The following is a 21,720-nucleotide window of genomic DNA, read 5'->3' on the forward strand; positions in this document are numbered from 1 at the left end:
GCACATGGTTATCCAGGCTGTTTGAACAGTTCCAGGATTCGAGTAACTTATCTCCCATTCTACTGTGAGCCAGTTTTAATTGTTAAGTTTAACTTAATGCCAAAATCTGACTCAAAGAACATGATTCAGGTTTCACTTTCTGAAGAAACCAAGAATGAGTCTTTTCCTACTTTTATACAAAAGTCATTAATATATTAAAAACAGACATCACATTTTCCCTTAGTCTTCTCTAGCTCCAATACATGACTTTCTTCAAGTCCTTCACACAAAACAAGGTTTTTTAAATCACTGTGTCCCAAGTACAATTTCAAAGTAATAATAAATTCAATTTTTGGCACCATCCTGTGGTTTTAATTTTTTGTTGAGTAGCGAATAAGATGTAAATAAAGTAGGTTTGAGAACATGTACAGTTTCTAAGTGTTCCCATGAAACCTAATTAAATCTTTCAATGGAGAAATTTTTCCTCCATTTTTAATATCAAAACACATGTATTTTATACTTATCATTTTAAAATATTTTTAGTATAACATCTTTTCAAAGTACATAAATAGCTTAATTCAAATATGCTTTAATTAAAACAATGCAAAGCTAATGACATCTGTGTAAGGTTAAAGTTCTTCCATATCAGTTTATCTTTGATCCTCATCCCAACACTGTGAAACCAGTGTTAACGGTCCCTTTTTAGATCGAGAAAATTTCTGAGGTCCACTAAGATTATTTCTTGACCAAGGGAAGAAACTAATATTTGTTGAGTCTCCAATATATTTCCAAGTATAACTTTAAGCAGATGTACATGTTTTCTCCCCTTTGACAACTTTTTAATGTTATGTGTTTTATAGAGTGTGAAAATAAAGGCAAGAATGGTTATATATTAATGAAGTTATTGTTTTTAAGAGACAATGTCAAAATTTGAACTAAGAAGTTGTCCTTCTAAGTCATTTGTGCTATTCTCAAGATGCTTCTGAATACAAATTTCAATATAAAATAATGTTCATGTAATTAGTCTGAAAATTTTAAGTGAAAAACCATTTATTAGCACCTGAATGATATAAACAAGCCAAACAAATGACCAACTCGCTTCCCTAAATTAATCTGAAGCATCAATCTGACTGCCATACAAAGTGGATCAATGGCTACTGAAAATTCAAATGGTATAAAATTTCTATTTTTTTTTGGTTTTTGTCTTTAATTTGCACTTCTATTTTCCAGTGGCATTCTGTTTCAGTCCTCTTTTATGCAAAATGGAATATCATTTGTTCATACTCAATTTATAAACAGAGTACAGACTACTCTGTCAGAATTGATGGAGCTGGACCAAAACAATGCTGTATCACTGCCTTAGGAGCAATAGCAGAACAGAAAGGGGACAAGCTCTCCCATACTGCTTATTATGCAACAGAAAAGTCATCATGAAATGCCCCCAAAGCATATTTGTAGAAACTATGCCAGTTTAATTATCCCTCAACTCTCTCACATAGGTCAACTCATGACTTCCCCACTTTATTATGAAATTATATCTCTACAAGTTAGACATTAAAGCACTGTAAGCCTTTAAGGCAAGTGAATCATTTCTAGTTACTCTGGGACCAGCCCTGAAAATAAAGGGCAGTATACAACAATGAGGCCTTGGGTGTGTCAGAGACAGACATGGTACTCAAAAGATGAAGGTCCTGATCTACCTGTCTAGTTGACCTTTTGTTGCTACAGATTTCTTTGCTACAGAATATTTACCTGAAAAAAAAAAATTACAATACTATACCTGCAGGGTAATTCCACATGCTATTCCTGTTAACTAAGAACAAGGTTTTTTCACTGTACCTACTTCTTTCACAGGACCAAAAGCTAGTCTAACATTCTTTAGCTTATTGAATAAAGTTTTTTTTTTTTAAATATTAACATTTCTGAAATTGGAATGCATCTAAAAAAATCTATGGTGTCTCAGATTTGATGAAATACAGTATGTGGTAACATTTGGACATTTCATTTAAAAAGCATGAACTAGCTAAACAAGCAAACGGTGTACAATGAACTCTCTAAAATAACCTGACTAAAATAAAGCTGAAATGCCTCTTTCTATGGATCAATATTAGAGAGTCCCCTTAAAATTGAGAAATATCCTAGATAGTAAGCAAAGAACATTCAGGTATTCCAAAATGTTGGAAAAAATGAGCCCTATCACAGAAAAAGTAAATCTTACTCTGAACTACCTTCTGATGAGAAATAAGCCTTTTCATACAAAATAAGCATTTTGGAGGTTTTCTACAGTGATGATAAAACTATTGCTAATGGTGTAATTTTCAATCATGTTAGTATTTTCTTATAAAAATATTAAATCAGTGAAATCATGTGATATGAAATCAGAATGATATATGCTGTTCGCACTATATGCATGCGCTAGCATGGCAACACACAACCATATTCCTACCTCTTTGGCTTAATCAGAGATGATAAAAATATTTAAATTTTTTTTAAGGCTATATAAGTGTTCGAGTTTTATTTTCACCTCTTATTGATGGAAAGATTTCCTTTTAAAAGGATGGGACAAAATTAAAACTTCAGAATTCTGAGGGCATGCATAGGAAAAAATAAAAATTAATTAACATTTTACAAACCATCATGAACCGGAGGCAAAATAACTCAGGGGGGTGGGGTAGGAATAATCCTTGGGGAGAAGGTAAGTTTAATCAACAAATGACTATGAAAATGAAAACTTAAAAAAATTCTTTGTAATTGCAGTGGCTTATAACATTTTAATAACAATAAAATATAATTTTCATTCCTCTAACCCAGATTCTTTAGTACCATTGACATTCTGGGCTGGATAATTCTTTGGCATGGAGATCGTACTTTATATTCCCTCTGCTTACTAGATACCAGCAGTGTCCTGTGCCCTCATCCCCTCAGTTACAAAAATGAAAAATGTCATGAGACACTTGTCTCAACCAGGGGAAAAACTAATCCCTGTTGAGAGCAAGGCTCAAATCTTTCAGTTACCAACCAAAAAAAGGTTATCCTAGTTTTTCAGAAATCACCTGAAGGGTAGAAAATAATTTTAAAAATCCATTTAAAAGTAATAGTGCTCCAAGTTACTTTTCTAGCTACAGAAGAAAAAAATAGACACATTTATCTCATATTCATCTAGGTATTTAAAATAATAGGATTTACAAAGTGAACACTTTAAAATCTGAAACACTAAAAGTCAAATAAAGTATCATCTTTATCAACCATTATTCCCTTATGCATTGATTAAATACCTAACCATTCATGCAGCCAGAGGTAGGGTAGTAGATTCATTTCACATTAGTATGGAGGCTAATATCATATCTTCACTTTACATAATTTATATTATTTATTTACAACGAATAACTGAGTGAGTACTTAATCCTTGCCATGTATTTTGCTAAACACTTGATTTATATGCATTATCTTACTGGAAGAAGAGATAAATCAATGTAATATCACTATCTTAGGTTATAAAATTCATAATATTCAGGGTTTGATTGTAACCAATTTTCCCTGTAAATGTCCAAAAAATATAAATACTATTAAAATATAGTAATCAGGATTCAAGTACAGTAAGCCATATACAAGCATGGCAGTGAAGAAAAGAAGGTGTATTAACTCTAGCTAGCATGGTTCTTAAATTACTCCTAAATGCCTAACTTACAAGCAATGCAGTTTAAAAAACTAGACAACTCAGAAATTCAAACAAAGGAGAAGAGGAAGGTCAGTCTTATTATTTAAAAAGCAATTAAAAAAAAATGTCAGTGCACAGTTACACAAATAAGTATTGGACTTCCTCAATTATGACACTCAAAAATTGAGTTCCCTTGTTTTTAATAGCATTTTAAAATTGAAATATACATCACATAACATTCACCATTTTAAAGTGTATACTTCAGTGTTTCCCAATATATTCACTCTGTTGTGCAACCATCGCCACTATCCAATTCCAGAACATTGCATCACCCCAAAATGAAAATCTGTACCGATTGGCAGTTAGTCCTTCTCCTCCCCCCATTGCCAGGCAACCATTAATCTACTTTCTGTCTCTGTAGATTTGCCTATTCTGGACATTTTATATAAAGAAAATCAACATGTGGTCTTTCGTGTTTGGCTTCTTTCACTTGACAGAATGATTTCAAGGTTCATCCATAGTATAGTATGTAAAAGTGCTTCCTTCTTTTTTTATGGATGATTAATCCCTTATTTTGCAGCAATTAACTGAGGCATTTCAAGTACTATGTTCACATATGTCACCTGAAACATTTTCAGCCATTCCTGGAGGCCTGTAGGTGGCTGGACAGATGTAATTCGGCGTCGTTGTTGCCCTTGGCCATTGGCTGCTCTGAGGTCCCCAAAAGTTGTTGGTGTTGCTGAACATGGTACAAGCCCAGTGGTACTACAAAAAAAAGGAGAGGAAGGAAAAAAGCAAGAGTGAAAGCAAAAATAGATGCTTATTAATAATAGATTCTAGTACAAAGAATGATGATCTGGCATATTTCAATCATCAATTCAGTTAATTACATTTCTTCCCAGAGATCACAGGTAAACAAAACCTATTTGCAGTTCTTACAGTAAGTTTCCTCCCTCCTACGTAACACCTGCTATTATCGCAGAAATGCTAATTGCAACCAAATAACAGAATCTCCATGACAAAACTGCAAGTTGTTAATATATACAAATAATGTTAAAATATTTCCTTAGAACATACAAGTCCCACTTCTTCTATGACTGGTCTTCAGCGACATAAGTAAAAGTTTAAATTTTCTTTATACAAAGGGTTGTGATACTTTATTAATGCTTTAAAAAACTCATACATAGAAATACTATGTTCAAATGTTTTGAATTTCAAGAATCACATTATTCCTTAAGTTTGCCCCAGATGCCTATAATATTTCCAATTTTTTTATTGCTATTTATAAAGCTTGGTCTGAACAGTTGACAGAACTCAGTCTTGATTAGAAATGCATTTATTCAAAACAGGTATTAAGAACTTATATACAAAACTAAATAAGATCATCTAAACATTTTTATACAGTAATTTAAATTTTGAGATTTAACTGTCTCAAACAAACTTGAAATTCAATTCTGCCACCAGTAAAATGAGGATGACTAGATGATCTCTCTAAAATTGTCAAACTACCCTAAAAATGATCAATTAATAGCAGAAAGAATATAGATATATAACTATATTATGAATGCATTAAAGTTTCCTTTCTAATTTCTGCATGTAATTAAACTAAACTCAAGGTAAATATTGGGTATCCATTTTAAAGACCTTGGAAAAAAAGCAGCAGGAATGTCTGTTTAATTATATTTGAAAAGAAATTCTCACTCAATTAATTGAGCTATGTTGATTATTTTAAATTCAAAGAACACTTACAAATTGCATCATAATAGTTAACAATCAAACTCTGATAAATTACTAATGAAACAACTCCTCCAGCTTTTTTTCTATCCAGCATTATTTTGTTAAAAAAATGTATCTCAATCACCAGATTTTACAGAAAAGTCTTCTTATCTACCCCCTTTAAATCCTCTAATAGTATAAATCGAAGACAATCTTTAACATTCAACAATTAAATCTATCTTTCAAATTCAAAGGTAAGTTCTATTTTCTTTTTCTCCAAAATAGGATGTGTTTATAACAAATTTTTGATGGAAAAATCATAGTTTTATCTTATTAGCAAATGTCAAAAATATGACAAAATATCAAATATATACCTTCCTAACCAAGAGTCTCCAAAAAAACATGGAAATAAATATGCTGTTTGGTCTAATTTTGCTTTAATAAAATTATGTATTAACAGGCGAAAAATAAAACCTGTGCCTTTTCAGTTGCTTTGTCAATATAAAAAGTGAGCAACAAAAAACAAATTTTACTAAAATGTGCTCCGTCATAAATATTCAGCACTCATTTATTCTAAGTCGCCTTAAAAACAAGTGAACAATGTAATACTTTTGTCCTTGTATCAGCCATATTAATCGAAGACTGATACATTTAAAAAATAGCATTAACAGTTTAACATTAAATGCAAATTTCTCATCCAAGAAATACTTTATCATGACTAGAAGGGAAAAGCAAAATGAAGTGAATAGTTTCACTTGTCTCTCTATCCCTCCACACCCTCTGGTGGAAGTGCCAAAACACAGTAAAACTGTCAAAAGGCAAAGACTAACAGGAAGGGGGACAGTTAACATAAAAAAAAAATCACACAGAAAAGCAGCTCCTGAATAAGAGATATCTTCATTTTTCTCTTCTGTATTATCTCTTCACTTTTTGAATATAAGACTATTCCAATTATTATGATTTTCAAATTTCATAAAAGAGCATTTGAAAGAAATATTTTTACAGCTGAAATAAAAACAAGCTATTTTTCTGTAAGAGACACAATCTGTAACAATGTTCAATAAAAAATTGCATCTGAGCAATGTTAATTGTATTGTATCTTATAGAACAAAAATAACTAAATCGAAATATTTTGAGAGAAAGGAAGAAATGTCATAACCATAAAGTTCTTGTGGTTTCTACTGTTAAGTTTCAATCACTTATTTTAAAAACTGGCAATTATACTAAAAATTCTGTTTTAAAGACCAAAAAAAGCTCTAAGATACTTCTGTCATTTAAATTTTAAAATATGACATTCCAAGTGACATTCAAAGCCACTTTTAATTGGCTGGGCAACAGACATTGTGCTTAAGTTAGCCTAATTAGTGTGAGAGTGGGAAAAGTTTTATACTGATCTAAAATTCAAAAATGATGGAGACTGAAATAGAAAAAGATTACAATTATATTTAGTTGTTATGGAAACTATTCTACTGGTATGGAAATGTATGTGTTAAAAACTTAAGACCTACCAAGCCCATAAAAGAAAATTTCTAACATATTAATTTCATGAAATAAGAATTAGTTAGTAATTGTTTTATTTCACTGCTAATAAACGTATCTTCAAATTTCCATACATAAATGTCTACCCTAGAACAGCTGTTGCTATAGTAACAAGACACAGGGGCTCATATTCATATTTTATGGTTTACTTTTTAGAATTCCTTAAAAATTGTAATTTTAAATTTTTGTTCATAAGATAATTTCTGCTTATGTCATACTTCAAATGTAGTAGTAACAAAACATAAACTAAGGTGGTATTCCTCTTCTTATTTAAAATGATATAGTTCTCAATTTCCAGTAATCTCAAAATGTGTTAAACAGTCAACCGTACTAGTAACATTATTATTCTACAAGAATAAACTAAAACACTTTCAGAATAAACTCTAAAAAACTGAGAATCACGACATAATCAATCATTATATTTAATATTACCTTGTATATTCTGAGACTTTGCATGGTTTCTTTCCCAAAGAAAAAGAGCGGACCTCAGAACCATGGTCCAACTTTCTTTTCATCTATAAGGTAAAACAAACAAGATATGTTTTTAAAAAATCGTCTAAATCTTGAGTCAGCATGGTTAATATTTTAAATTCTTAAATTTTCATATGCCTACAACTGTAATTATAGATATAAAATAAATGTTTCATAGTTTCTTCTATTTGTTCTACTTTGTTTTCCTCTGAATGGAATGGAAAGGAAAGGTGAATTTTTCCCCCCAATATTTTATCCAGAAGAACAATGTGTGATGATTTGAAAACTGATATTCATTTTTTTATTTTTATATATATATATATATATATATATATATATTCCTTGAGGTAATACATCTTTCATGTTTTCCAATTTAATAACCAACATAGGGAAAAATCTCATGTTAATCCCCACAGAAAAGAATCATATTTAACGTGCCTTCCTCGTGAATCTTCATTTTTCTTTAAAAACATGTTTTTAATAAAGATAAACAAAATTCAAAATTGTAAAATCAGAAATAAGTATGAAAGTAACAAACTCAATTTTAAACACTCATACCATTATAAAAGGGTAAAGAGCAGTATAAATAATCTTGAATAGTGATAAAGCATAAAGCAATTAATATGGGCAATAAGGATAGTTTTAAAAAGTAAATCAATAATAAGAGAAATCTGGAGACAGTATAACGCTGAGGGAAAAAGTCATCAATTGATATATATATAGAATATAGCCCTATTGACAGATACTCAGGACAAAATATTCTAACTTGAAAAGCAACAACAGAAAGGTTTTAAAAGAATCAGTTATGCCTCTCTATAAGGTGTATCCAAAATCTACATTTTAAGGTGTTTCATTATGCCATGCTATACTATAAATATATTCAGAATTGTATCTTGTCAACATCAATATTGAAATATTCTTATATGACTATATGTATATTTTAATACAAGAAAATAAAATCTAATAAGATTCAACTTTTTCCATTTCAACAACCCCTTTTTAAGATTTGTGTCCTCTAACTAATCACTGTATTACTGCAAGTTATAGGAGGAAAAACACTCCAGAGTGATAGCGAGCTATCCTCATGTTTATAAGTAGGTAAAAATCCTTGCTTTGCAGCAGCCTTATTTTCCTACCTCTTGCCTTACATGGGAACATCACAACATAGCATGATACAATATAAATACTAAAGAGACTAAAAATGTTTTAGAGCCACACGGAATAATAAAGACCATGTTTTTGTCATCACAAAGAGTTTTCTAAAATACTGGGATGATTTTACGACACTAGGGGCTAGAGGTGAGGGTACAACAAGCTCATCTACAATTTATACCTTAGTTCATGACATACCTACTGGAAAGAAATGGAATTGGTCTGGCTGGTTTCTTCCCTTCAGAAGTTTCTGTACTGATTACATTGTTTTAAAGTGATTCCTCTCAGAAACCATTATTTTCTTTCTCCAAATAATTTTATTAAAAAGCAAACATAAATATAAAAGCTGAAGTATATAGGTAGCCACGTGTTTCCATGTGTCTAATTTATAGATACACATATATACACATACATGCAAATGAATCCATCAGGAAGGTCAGTCAGTACAGACTATGTTACAATCTAGTTCTGATAACTTCCTCAAATTCTTATCTTCATAATTAGGAGAAACTTCGATATTTATTCTAATTAAGTTTGTAACACTGGTTTTCAGAACTTCCCAGGATACCCTGTAAAAAACATTGGTGCAAATACCATTTGCCACTAAAAGCAAACTTTATTTCCATCTTAGAAATCCTTCAATGAATAAACATGCCCAAAATGTGTATCAAGGAAACCAATGAGAAAGGATTTTATTTTAAAAATATTTTATAAAGGAAAGTACCTTCTGTATGACTATAGAAGTCTTTAAAATGCTGTTCTGTTTACTGAAAATACTGACTTCAGAACCAAAAATTAATTCTGCAATTTTTGAGGGGTACGGAAAGTAAACATGATCTCTTTAAATATAAATCCCAAATAGTCTCATGATTCTATACTTTTAAAGAGTCAACTAATGAAAAAAGAAAAACTATATATAAGGTATAGAAAAATTGAAGGCAAAAGGTTCACTAAAAGCCAACTAAGGATAGAGTATTTCCAGGTCAGCATTTAACGGAGCCACATTTCTAAAGTCTGAATATATTTTTAGTGAAAAATTCTCAGATTAAAATATACATTTAATCTTAAATTTAAAGCTTTTTCCAGCTCACAGTTTTTCCATTATTTGCTTACATTCATGATATAAAACAGAACACCAGACATCCAGCCACCCACCAAAATTAGAGGATACTGCAGCCATCTCTGATGATACAGATTTTCCTTCTCAGGCAGGCATACACACACAATCACACAGCATAGGAAGAAAACAGATTACTTACTTTGTAAAAAATCATTTTTAATGTGCCGTAGAAACCCATATTTTCTGTATTTTTCCCCTTCAGTGATTCTGTGCCCCCGTGTGTCCGGCTGCTTGGCAGTCTCTGACAATATAAACCTTTTTCAGGTAGGTATGTCACAGATTCTAATGTGGACATGCTCAGGCACGTCAGAAAAGGAAGATTAGGGAGCAGAACCGGCAACAAAACTCCACAGTAAAGGCAAATGCAGCTCAGTATCAAACCGCTTCTCGGGACACACATACATACATGCAGCTTGACTGAGAAGAACTCGAGGGAATAATGAGAGAGAACGGAGAAGATTATTGGAGGAGACTATGCCCTGTCAAAGCCTTGACTGAACAGATTCCTCCCTCAGCAGCAGAGGGATCAGATTACATCTTCCCTTGAACACAGAATGGTGCAGTCCAGGATTCAGCAATGCAGACTGCACATCAATTATATGGTGATCCGCTCCAGGGAACCCGTAAGCACACAACGCACTGAACAGAGGGAGGATGTGGGCAGCAAATGAGACCGCCCCCACACGACAGCCCCCTCTCCCCTTTCAAACTTTCAGGAGGTTATTTTTGTATTTTGTAAAACCTGCATTTTTGAAGAGTTTTAAATAGCAAGGAACATTTCCACAAATAAATCTTTTCAGAAACATTTTGAAAATAGGATATATTTTCATATGGTCCCCCTCAACAGAGGCAAAGCATGCTATTTTCACTAACTGTCATCCTACAGTAGTCCTGGCACAGACTAATCAGATTTTTCAAGTAGCTTGGATGGTATAAAACAGGCAATCCCAAAGAGAGAAATTAATAAAGTAAACTGGTTTGGAGCCAGCAGCATTTGCAGAAATTATGTAATCTAACTTATATTTCAACCGGCATATTTTGGTATTGATTTAATAAAAACATCCCCTATGCTTTTCCAATTCAATCCTTTAAAACATAGTAATTTTCAGGAAAATGGCCACACTCTTCATCAATTCTTACTAAACATGAGAATGTCTTTTTAAGATTAACAAACTAGTACTACCTAAGTGTGTAAAGTTTGGCCAAAAGGCTATTTTCTCCCCAAAAGAGCAAACACTGGGCCCGCTGGAGAGGCTTACTTTTATTTGCTAATTTAATCTGGAGTAAACAGGAGGCACTGGACTTCTGTCCCCAAAATTATTTTGACAATCTATATTGCTTATCATTAAAAAGGCATTTTACACAATAAAGGTGCCAAAGTTTGCCAGAAGGCAACATTTTTCCTGGAATGACTACTACACAAATCTAGATATTTCATCTTGCAACTTCCTTCACAACTAGCTTCAGGGACAATTATAAGATTCCTTGAACTAGAAAAGCCCATTATTAAGGGTCTAGTTAATTTACTCCTACCCTCCCCATTAGTGTTCTTTATTACAAGTAAATTGTGTGCCTATAGTTACCACTATTCGATGCAAGTTTCTCCAGAAAAACAAAACAATGATTTGGACTAATACTCTCTGCTATGGTGGTAAATGGCATTCTTTAGTAAAATGGTTCTAAATACTGCATAAAGTAGTATCATAATTTTAAAAACAAAAATGTTTACCTATAACTAAGACATTATGTCAATGCAACATCTTTTACTTTAAAACATAAATGAAAATAAGATAACGTAAAATTTTATGAAGATGTACATCTTGAGTCTTCTAGAAATTATATTCTACTATCTACTTATCTTTTTTAAAAAAATCTCCTACCTGGCTCTTAAACTAATTCTTACCCTCAGGAACAATATGTATATGTACTCAGTAGAAGTTAGTTATCTAAATAATCTTACTTCAAAGGGAACCAAAAAAACCAAAAAAATGTAATTGTTAGGAATGGACCCATAAACCCTTTTGTTAGAAGTTCTGAGGACTCAAGATTTAGGAAAGGGGAAAAAAGGTGATTTTCCTCAATGTTCTGGACTATCAGAACACCTGAAATTTCATTCAGAATTTGTCAGCGGTAACAAGCTTTTCATAAGACAGCTGTAATACTAGTGCTATAATAGTATATACTTTGGCTTCAACTGAAATCATGTCCTATTTCTAGTTGAACTAGTTAAGTCTACTCAGTTAAGAAGAGACCAACTTTAATGAAGTAGGGGATACTGTCTCGAAACCTAAAGAAATACCTTTTAACTTTGTATATTCAAAGGACATGCTCCCATAATTATATGTCTCCTACTTAGGGCTGTGAGTTACAGGAAAACCTGTTCCCCACAAATATTGTTTATATGGGGGTACTGTCCTGTAGATTCATGTTTTATTACCAGGTTTGTATGCTTCAAACATCGAAATGATATACAAAAAAAGTCTACACCGAGAAGTCTTTCTACTACCACATATCCTCCATCTACCATGGTTCCCACTTGGGAAAGATTTTTATTAATTTGTTTATCCTTTAAGTGAGAAATGCATATGCTTATAAGTACTAATGAAGACCTTGTCTTCCCAAGTATTTAAACAATTCTCCCTAATATCTTATGATGTTAATTTGAACTGTGAAGAACTTGTCAAACAAAGCTAGTCAACTGAGCCTCTAACTGAATTTCAAATTAACAGAATAAAAATGACTTTCAACATTCTCTGACGTACTATCAAGGAAAACTGTGATCTACTGTATTACTGTCATAATCTATATATGAACAAAGCAAATAAAATCATTCTCGCATTTCTATTTACACCACTCTTGGCTAAAATATAGTTTGAAATTTTATTCATATTTTTTAGTAATATAATATTTAAAAATCTTTGTTGGTTTGTGTCTGTATTTATCTTATCTCTGTGACAATAAACATTTTAAACTTTAGATCAGTCTATTATCTCTGTTGAATAAGTTTCTTTTAAGTATTTTATGCCTTATACTAAAATATTAAGTAGTAAGTTCACTGGGAAGAAGGTCAACCAAATAACTAAGAAACCAAATAGCTAAGTTTAGTCAACCAAACAGCTAAGAAAATGCTTGTTTGTCATCTGTATTTTTAGAATTACTATTTCACTATATTAAATATATTTTCATTACAATAAAGTAAATTTTCATGTAATTTCAGCTAGGCAATCATTTCTCCCATTCTACAAAAAATTAATTCTTGTGTTGACTGACAACCTAGAAGCATTATTGAAATTCCATTACCAAAGGGAATGACCGAGAATAAGGTCCTGGAATAAAATCCATCTGCTAACTCAGACCCAATGCTCATCTCATCACAACTCCACTGTGCTAGGTGTAGAAGTGGAACTAGTGTGCTAGCATAGAAGTCAGCAGTAACGAGGAAAAAAACCAGCACAAATATATGATGATGTCTTTGCCTCTGGGGAATGATGCCATAGAACCATTAACCTATGAGCTCCTACTAGAGAAATGGCTCTCTCTGAGCAAATAATTGGGATGACTTAAGTTTTTAGAAGGGCCAGTTGTGGTTGTGAGCAGAAACAAAAAATAATGTACATACAGTGAGAAAAATATAAACAAATAGTCTTAAGTGAATCATTTATCTTCAGAGAAATACTTATCTTTGTACATAATGTCAACATAAAGGATGAAGTAGTTAATAGAGTACTTTACCTCACCTTGACTCTCTAGAGTTCATTATTTCCATCTTATATATAGTTCTTCTATTAATGCAGTTATCATAGCTCACTGTCATTATTTTCATACATCTTTCTCCCCTATCTCCTCCCTAAAGATTCACATCTTATTCAACTTTATTTCTGGGGCATCCAGAAAATGTCACAAAACAAATAATTAATATTTTTGAACTGGCCATACAAGCAAACATCAGAAACCACAGCATTATTTTTCTAAAGAATAAACATATATTACAATCAGTATTAAAAAGCTTAACTCAACTAAAAAGTTTATAATTAGTGGAAAATACTATGAATACTATTAGTTCTTTTCATTACCTTGCTAACATTTAAAAATACACTTCCATTTTATAACAGCAGGAGAATGTGTTTACATTCCTCTGTCAGTGATTTTATTATTATCATGACAACACTCTGTACTCTGGAAAGGACTAGGAAACCACCACAGTTAGCTGTCTTCACCTAAGCACAGAATTTAGATTACAGACAGTTCAAAATTACAGACAGTTCAAAATTTCAACATCAATGAAAGGAATGCTAACCATGTTGAGACTGAAATACTTTTTGAAATTTCACTAACTCACTGTCATTAACTTTCTGGGATGTGAGTGCTTATTAAAAGGTTTGCTTATTAAAACTGGCAAACTAATAAACCTGTTCTATTACAGATATCAACTGAAATAGTATATATGCCCAGTATTTACATTTTCAATAACACAAATAGGTGGCAGTATTGACCAATAAGCAATTTTCCACATTTATTCATTCAGTAAGCATTTGTTTAGCACCTACTTTGTGTTGGGCACAGAATATTATATACAGTAATTAAGAGTTTGTTCTTACTCCATTGGAAATATAGTCAATTAACACAAGAGCATAGTGTAATGTAATATATACAAACATCTGACTGTTAGAACTCATACTGAAATTAGTTCTGAAAAATTTTTGAGAACATGTAAAACAAAACAAGATGAGCCAGCTTTAGTTCAAAACTACCATCTAAGTAAACAAATACTATGACACTAGTGCCTTAGAAAACAATCCCAAACACTAAACATTGTAATAGATAATCTTACTTAAACATTTTTTGGGGGGAAGGAGATGTTTACAGTAATATATATAATCCCAACCTCTGTAAATCAAGCTGCAAATCAAAATATTACAGGTGACTGCTTTTAAATAAATTTTAATATAAGTATAATTACAGAAGTAGTACTTTTTTTTTTTTTTTTTTAAAGACAGAGTCTTACTCGGTTGCCCAGGCTAGAGTGCAGTGGCGCAATCTCGGCTCGTCGCAACCTCCACTTCCTGGGTTCAAGAGATTCTGACTCACCCTCCCGAGTAGCTGGGATTACAGTTGTGCGCCACCATGCTCCACTAATTTTTCTATTTTTAGTAGAGATGGGGTTTCACCATGTTGGCCAGGCTAGTCTCGAACTCCTGGCTTCAAATAATCCGCCCGCCTCAGCCTCCCAAGGTGCTGGGATTACAGGGGTACGCCACTGTGCCTGGCCAGAAGTTTTAAATCTTGAAGTATAAGCTATTTAAAACTCTCCTCACAAAGATGCAGCCTCTGATGATGTGACACAAATCAACTGCAGTATTAGTTCAAACAGTGAAAGTTTTTTCATTCCTTCAGATCGCGTCACATTAGTCATCTGATGGACACGTGCACAAATGTATTTATCTACAAATATATAAATATACATACATACAGAATTTGTACCCAATAATGCAAGTTAAGAGTTCTATTTATGCCAGCCACAGAATATGGGGGTTTTATTTGTTCCTCTAAAGTTTATATTGTTACACAGCTGTCAGACTAATACTAAGTCAACATCCTCTACTTTTTCATAGACACCCAGCCTCAGTGCAATAATTTGACAACAAAGTTAGCAAGTCACCGTGGAGTTTACTGATTTATCCAGAAAGCAATGAATCTTTCATGCTTAAAATCCAAAATAAACTACCAATAAGCATTTGGAATTTGTAAGTTTCCTCTCAAAATTTCATTGTGAATTTCTTATAGTAATACTTTCAGTAAAGTAAGACAGATATCATGGAAAAAAAGTAAAGTAAGTGTGACTTCAAGAAAAATGAAATCACAAATATGAGCCAGGAAAGAATTTAACATGGAGAAAGAATGAAATCAAATTTCCCTCAATATAAGGCCTAAACCCTATTCACTCTTCTGTTTTCTTTACACAAATCCATATTTATTGCTGCTGTTTGTGATTTTCAAATATATTTGCCTGACTTGAGAATAATTTTCCAAAGGTGTTATATATTAATCTTGTATACATTTCAAGAACTGTTTAAAATTCTGGGATTAATTTCCCAAATTAGTGATTAGTCATGATAAAAAATTTTGAGAAGAGAGTTCAAGACTAACAAAAAAGGTATAGCTACTGAATCAGCAAAAAACATTAAAAGCAGGAAGCCAGAGTGATTTTGGATGTCATCTAATTCCTCTTTGTTTGTGGAATGAACACAAGCAATGGAACCAGAGAAACCTGGATTTAAGCACAAGTTTTGCCACTATCACAGTGTAATGTCAGGTGCTTGACCTTTATCAGTTTCAGTTTTCTCTTTTTATAAAACAGTAGTGATATGCACCTTCCTTACCCACCTAAACTACAGAGTCACTGTGAGGACACAGAAGATGCCTAGCACATAAGAGATACCCTAGAAATGGTAGGTGTATTTAACAGGTAAGAAAAGTAGGAACAGAATTAAGTGTCTTGCTCAGGCTTATATAGCTAGCTATATTTAGAACCTTGGTCTCTGGTCCCAAGATCAATAATTCTTACTGATTTCCATTAGATATGTGGTAGCTCAAGTTAAGCTAAAACACGAGACATTGCTAAAGAAGAAAAAAGTGTTACATTTTGCAAATAAGCATGTTTGTAAACTGCAACTAAATTTGATTATTCAGTTTATTGAATCATTATTTTAGGTCCATGTAACTATGCTTCTACTACATCTGGGAAATCTGAGGCAAAGGCCTGGTGACGGGGGAAAGGTGACAGAAACTGAGAGAAAATTTTAGGTTAAAAAAACAATCAATTAAGAAATAAGTCACCTAGGCCAGGCGCGGTGGCTCAAGCCAGTAATCCCAGCACTTTGGGACGCCGAGACGGGCGGATCACAAGGTCAGGGGATCGAGACCATCCTGGCTAACACAGTGAAACCCCGTCTCTACTAAAAAATACAAAAAAACTAGCCAGGCGAGGTGGCGGGCGCCTGTAGTCCCAGCTACTCGGGAGGCTGAGGCAGGAGAATGGCGTAAACCCGGGAGGCAGAGCTTGCAGTGAGTGAGATCTGGCCACTGCACTCCAGCCTGGGCGACAGAGCGAGACTCCGTCTCAAAAAAAAAAAAAAAAAAAAAAAAAAAAGAAGTCAGTCACCTCCTATGTCCCAGTATCTGTGAAATGCTACCAAGGGCAAACAAAAACATTATAATTACCTTCCTCCCACAAGATACTTAAAATCCAGGTGACAAGAAAAGAAACAAGCCTGGGTGTGGTGGCTCACACCTGTAATCCCAGAGCTTTGGGAGGCTGCGGCAGGAGGATCATTTGAGGCTATGAGTTCAAGACCAGCCTGGGCAATACCGCAAGACCCCATTTCTACAAATAATGAAAAAAAATTACCTGGGCATGGCGATGTGCACCTGTAGCCCTAGCTACTTGAGAGGCTGGGGCAGGACGATCATTTGAGCCCTGGAGTTTGAGGTTGCAGTGAGCTATGATTATAGCACTCTACCCCAGCCTGGGTGATAAGGCAAGACTCTGTCTCAAAAACAAACAAACAAAAACTACCAAAAACAAAACAAAACAACAACAAAAACCACAAAAACAGGTGAGGCAGGAGAATCGCTTGAACCCGGAAGGTGGAGGTTGCAGTGAGCTGAGATCGTGCTGTTGCACTCCAGCCTGGGCAAAAAGAGCAAAACTCTGTCTCAAAAAACAAAAAAACCCCACAAAGACAAGAAACAAATAGAAAGCAATACAGGACTACATATCAATTGCCAAATTGGGTGGAGTGGGTCAGAAAATGGAGAAGTTATTTAAATAGTCTGAGAGTTCATAAATGACACGGTCTTGCTTCTGTGTTTAAAAAACAGAAGTCTGGTAAGTGTTGAGAGGGAAGAAGGAAATTATCACCTGTGGACCTGAGATGTAAATGGAAATATGACTATTATTAACTTGCAGGATTAACAGCATCTATTAGACTTCTAGTCACTGGTCTTACAAGGTTCATTAGGGGATAACCCATGTGATGCTATTTCTCCTAATTGAAACATTTAATACTAGAGTTAAAATGTTATTTAACTTATTGTTAAATTTCTTCAAAATACTTCCTGTCATGGCTCATCATTCCATTTTAGGGCATTATGTGTCTTTCTGCACTAGGAGAACTTCACTGTGTGGGTGTGAAGACTGTTGACTTTTTATCTGAGTTACAAACACTGACAAACAAGGGGACTTTCTGTTTGAGCAGGCATTCACACTAGAAATCATACATACAAGCAAGTTGTGCTCCTGAATATATGGGGTACGGAAATAGTGAAGAAAACATTCATTGAAACTGTATATTCCCAGAAAAAGTGCATGAAAAAACAATCCAAAAAGTTACTCGGGGCAATAGGTGAGTACACAACTCACCGATTCTTACCAACACATGGCTGAAAGAACCTCTCCTATTTAAAAAGGTATAGCTCACTAAGAAAATTTTCATCTTGTTCTACCCCAGCCCTTTCTCCCCACACCTCTACTGTCTGGCCCCCAGACTCAAAGCCTCCTTTCTAAAGAACAGACTTCAGTATAGAGCATTTGAAGTCTCAGAAACTGCTCATCATGTACACAGCTAGGTGACTATAGAAGGGTGACTGTAAAACTAGAAGGTAAGTGAGATTCGATAACACAATATAAGGTACAGTCCTTTTGAAAAAAGCATACATTTTATGTGCGTGCGCACTGCGTATGCTTAGAGAAAAGCCTAGAAAAATACATTAAATATTAAATATTAAATATATAAAAATATATTAAAATGTCAGCCAACATTTGGCTGGCAGATACAGAAAGTCCAGATTCATACTTACTGCACTTTTTAAAATACAGGCATCTCTTCTCATCAAGCATCTTACTAATTTTCCAGAAGAATTCAAAATGATAAGGCACAACTTGAACCAATCTTTTAAAACTCTAATTATGAATCAAAGTCTGTGAATTCAAACTGATTTCACTAATTGGAAAATATTTATTGAGTACCTATTTTGTTTTGGTGCTAGGCCAGTGAGAAACAAAAATAACACTGGGTTCTTGCTCTAGAAAGTGTGCCTCATGGTGATCTTTCATCAATTCTTTGCTTTTATGTAGCTTGCTTGCTCTTTAAGTATTCAAGTGTTTGACATGGCTGCCAAGTGAATAGGGAAGAACACAGTAATCAGGTGCCCACTACATTTTAAAAAGAGGATTCTATTCATTTTTAAAACATTAATTTACATTTTAAAGCAATTCCTATATACATATATATACTTCAACAAATTGCATTATTTGCTTTAAAAAAAAAATCAAGAATTCTATGACTAGTAAATACTTACATGATTCCCTACCTGTTTAGGAGATTCCAAAAGACTCTGAAGGTTCAGTAAATATTTTCAAGACAACTTAACTTGAAAAGGTATCTAATGTATATTTCTTTTATGTGCAGTGAACTGTAAGACTGATAGAAGCACTCTGCTATCTTCTCAACATTCTTCTCATAGAAATATTTTATTTACAGATTTACTTTCTTAAAATTCATTTTAGCACATGATTTAAAAAATATTTACCTATAAATACTTGAGACCTCTAAATGTTTGAAAACTAACTTTTGCCAGGCATGGTGGCTCACGCCTGTAATCTCAGCATTCTGGGAGGCCGAGGCAGGTGGATCACTTGAGGTCAGGAGTTTGAGACCATCCTGGCCAACACAGTGAAACCCCGACTCTACTAAAAATACAAAACTTAGCCAGGTATGGTGGTGCACACCTGTAATCCCAGCTACTCGGGAAGCTGAGGCAGGAGAATTGCTTGAACTCGGGAGGTGGAGGTTGCAGTGAGCCGAGATTGTACCACTGCAATCCAGCCTGGGCGACAGAGCTAGACTCCATCTCAAAAAAAAGAACAGAACTGAACAGAAAAAAAGAAAAAAGAAAAAAAAAGAAAAGGACAAGAAAAGAAAAAAGAAAGTTTGTCACATTTAATATATGATTCTAAAAACTCCTTTATGTGGAATGAATATCGTTAGTTTCCCACCAGTTGCATGAAGGCAGAGTATGTAATGATGGAATGATGACTACTAAACAAATATGAATTATAACTAAAATTAGGAACTGCTCTGGATCGGAACAAGTGTATATAGCTGTGGTCTGTTAAGAACTGCGACATGGTAAATTGAGATCACTTTTTAAAGCTAAATCTTAGGTTCCTTAAAATCTAAGTTTATGACTTAATGTATGTTCATAATTACACAATATGAAAAAATTCTATGAGGAATAGTCTAAATCCACCAAAAGAATATAAATTCAAAGCTAGCAAAAGGATGCTGAACTTTAGTGTAATCTTAAAATTTCTATATCTTTTAGTTCATGAGATAAAGACACACACATTGCTTTCTTCATTTTAAACCTTTGCTTTAAAGTTATTCCATCAACAGACAACACAGCATATTAAAAAAGAACTTAGGGCCGGGTGCAGTGGCTCATGCCTATAATCCCATAACTTTGGGAGGCCAAGGCACGTGGATCATAAGGTCAGGAGTTCAAGATCGGCCTGGCCAAGATGGTAAAACCCCATCTCTACTAAAAATACAAAAAAAATTAGCCAGGCATGGTGGTGGGCGCCTGTAATCTCAGCTACTTGGGAGGCTGAGGCAGAGAACTGCTCAAACCCAGGAGGCAAAGGATGCAGTGAGCCGAGATCATGCCCACTGCACTGCAGCTTGGATGACAGAGCAAAGCTCTGTCTCAAAAAAAAAAAAAAAAAAAAAACAAACTTGGAATAGTTTTCAAGAGAAGTTAAATGAAGACATGTTAATCATCACGATCACAACATAAACAGCAAAGATTAAAATTAAGTGGTATTTTCTAAGATATTTTTAGTCACCTGACTTTTATTAAACCATTGCAATAAACAGATTTTGTTAGACTAAGATGTAACTTACCCCCTACCAATCCATTTATTTCAAACACTTTAACTTTGTGAGATTCACAATATCTGTGTATTAAATATAGGAGCACAGAAAAAGCTAGTGACTGAGAGCAATTCATGTGAGCCTCTAACTCCAAATTCCATTATATTATCAATCTCATCCAAATGAATCCTGAGTCATATAATGATTCTCCATTTTCTAAACAATAAAACAAGAGGAAGAAAAAATTAAGCAGTGATTCAAATGTTATATTTTTAGATCTAGATTTACCACATTTTAGAAATATTTGTCCAGGGTTACCAAAAGCCAAGCACTAAGCAAAAAAGATGCAAAAATTGAGCAAGATGTAGTATCTATCCCGAAAGCACTCCCAACTCAGGAGGGAAGGACAGGCAAGCCAATAAAAAATGACAAATCCATTTGACTAATAAGTGAAACTGCTTAATTTGTACGACAGTATGTACAACTAGAAAGAGGAAGAGATAATATTTTCAAGAAATGCACATGGCAATATTTTAAACCAAATGTATAAAGGAAAAATAAACACTAGATTTTAAACTGACCTGAATGCTCTTTCAGTGCCCACTATCAAAGATGCTGCAAACTTTATTCCAGTTTGTATAAGCAACTCCTTTTCAAAAAGATGCTTTCTTAAGAATACAATGTATACAGGGAAGGAAACTCACTATATGTCAGGCACTCTTCCTAGGTGTTTTTCTTACATTAACTCAATGAAATGGGCTAACAACTTTCTGCAGAAGGTACGATTATTGTCTCTATTTTACGGATGAGGAAAGAGGCACACAGTTTTAAGTGACTCACTTAAGGTAGATGGGATTTGAACCTAAGGAAGTCTTGGTCTTCAGTTTACAAAAAAATAAAAATAGAGTTCTCTACATACAAAGCAAGAAATACTGGCAGTTTAAATATCTCTAAGATGTTTTCTTAGCTATTTCAGTATGCAAATGTGTGATGTGCATATGAAATCCACACTAGAGCCACTGCAGACTCGCAGAAAGGAGAGACAGACTATGCAGCTAATTGTGTACTGTGATACACTTTATTTCTGGGAATTCACCAGGAGCAGCTTGACGACAAGTTAATATACTACTGCCAGTGGCTCCACTTGGTTA

At 33.6% G+C, this 21,720-nt stretch overlaps 1 protein-coding gene across 6 annotated transcripts in view; it reads right to left on the reverse strand.

The window, feature by feature from the left end:
- Nucleotides 1-21,720, reverse strand: part of FBXW7 (F-box and WD repeat domain containing 7) — a 216,441-nt gene that overhangs the window by 21,547 nt on the left and 173,174 nt on the right. For 5 of the 6 annotated variants that reach the window (XM_073017681.1, XM_073017680.1, XM_008000000.3 and 2 more), the window contains 2 exons: nucleotides 7,325-7,407; nucleotides 4,261-4,402 (listed from right to left, as the gene is read on the reverse strand). In XM_073017681.1, the coding sequence (XP_072873782.1) occupies nucleotides 4,261-4,402; nucleotides 7,325-7,407 (225 nt within the window). Of the gene's footprint in view, nucleotides 1-4,260; nucleotides 4,403-7,324; nucleotides 7,408-9,774; nucleotides 10,310-21,720 lie in introns of those variants that run through there. The other variant, XM_008000002.3, reaches the window with a different exon arrangement.

Source organism: Chlorocebus sabaeus, chromosome 7 (assembly GCF_047675955.1).
Source record: "Chlorocebus sabaeus isolate Y175 chromosome 7, mChlSab1.0.hap1, whole genome shotgun sequence".
NCBI lineage: Eukaryota > Metazoa > Chordata > Mammalia > Primates > Cercopithecidae > Chlorocebus > Chlorocebus sabaeus.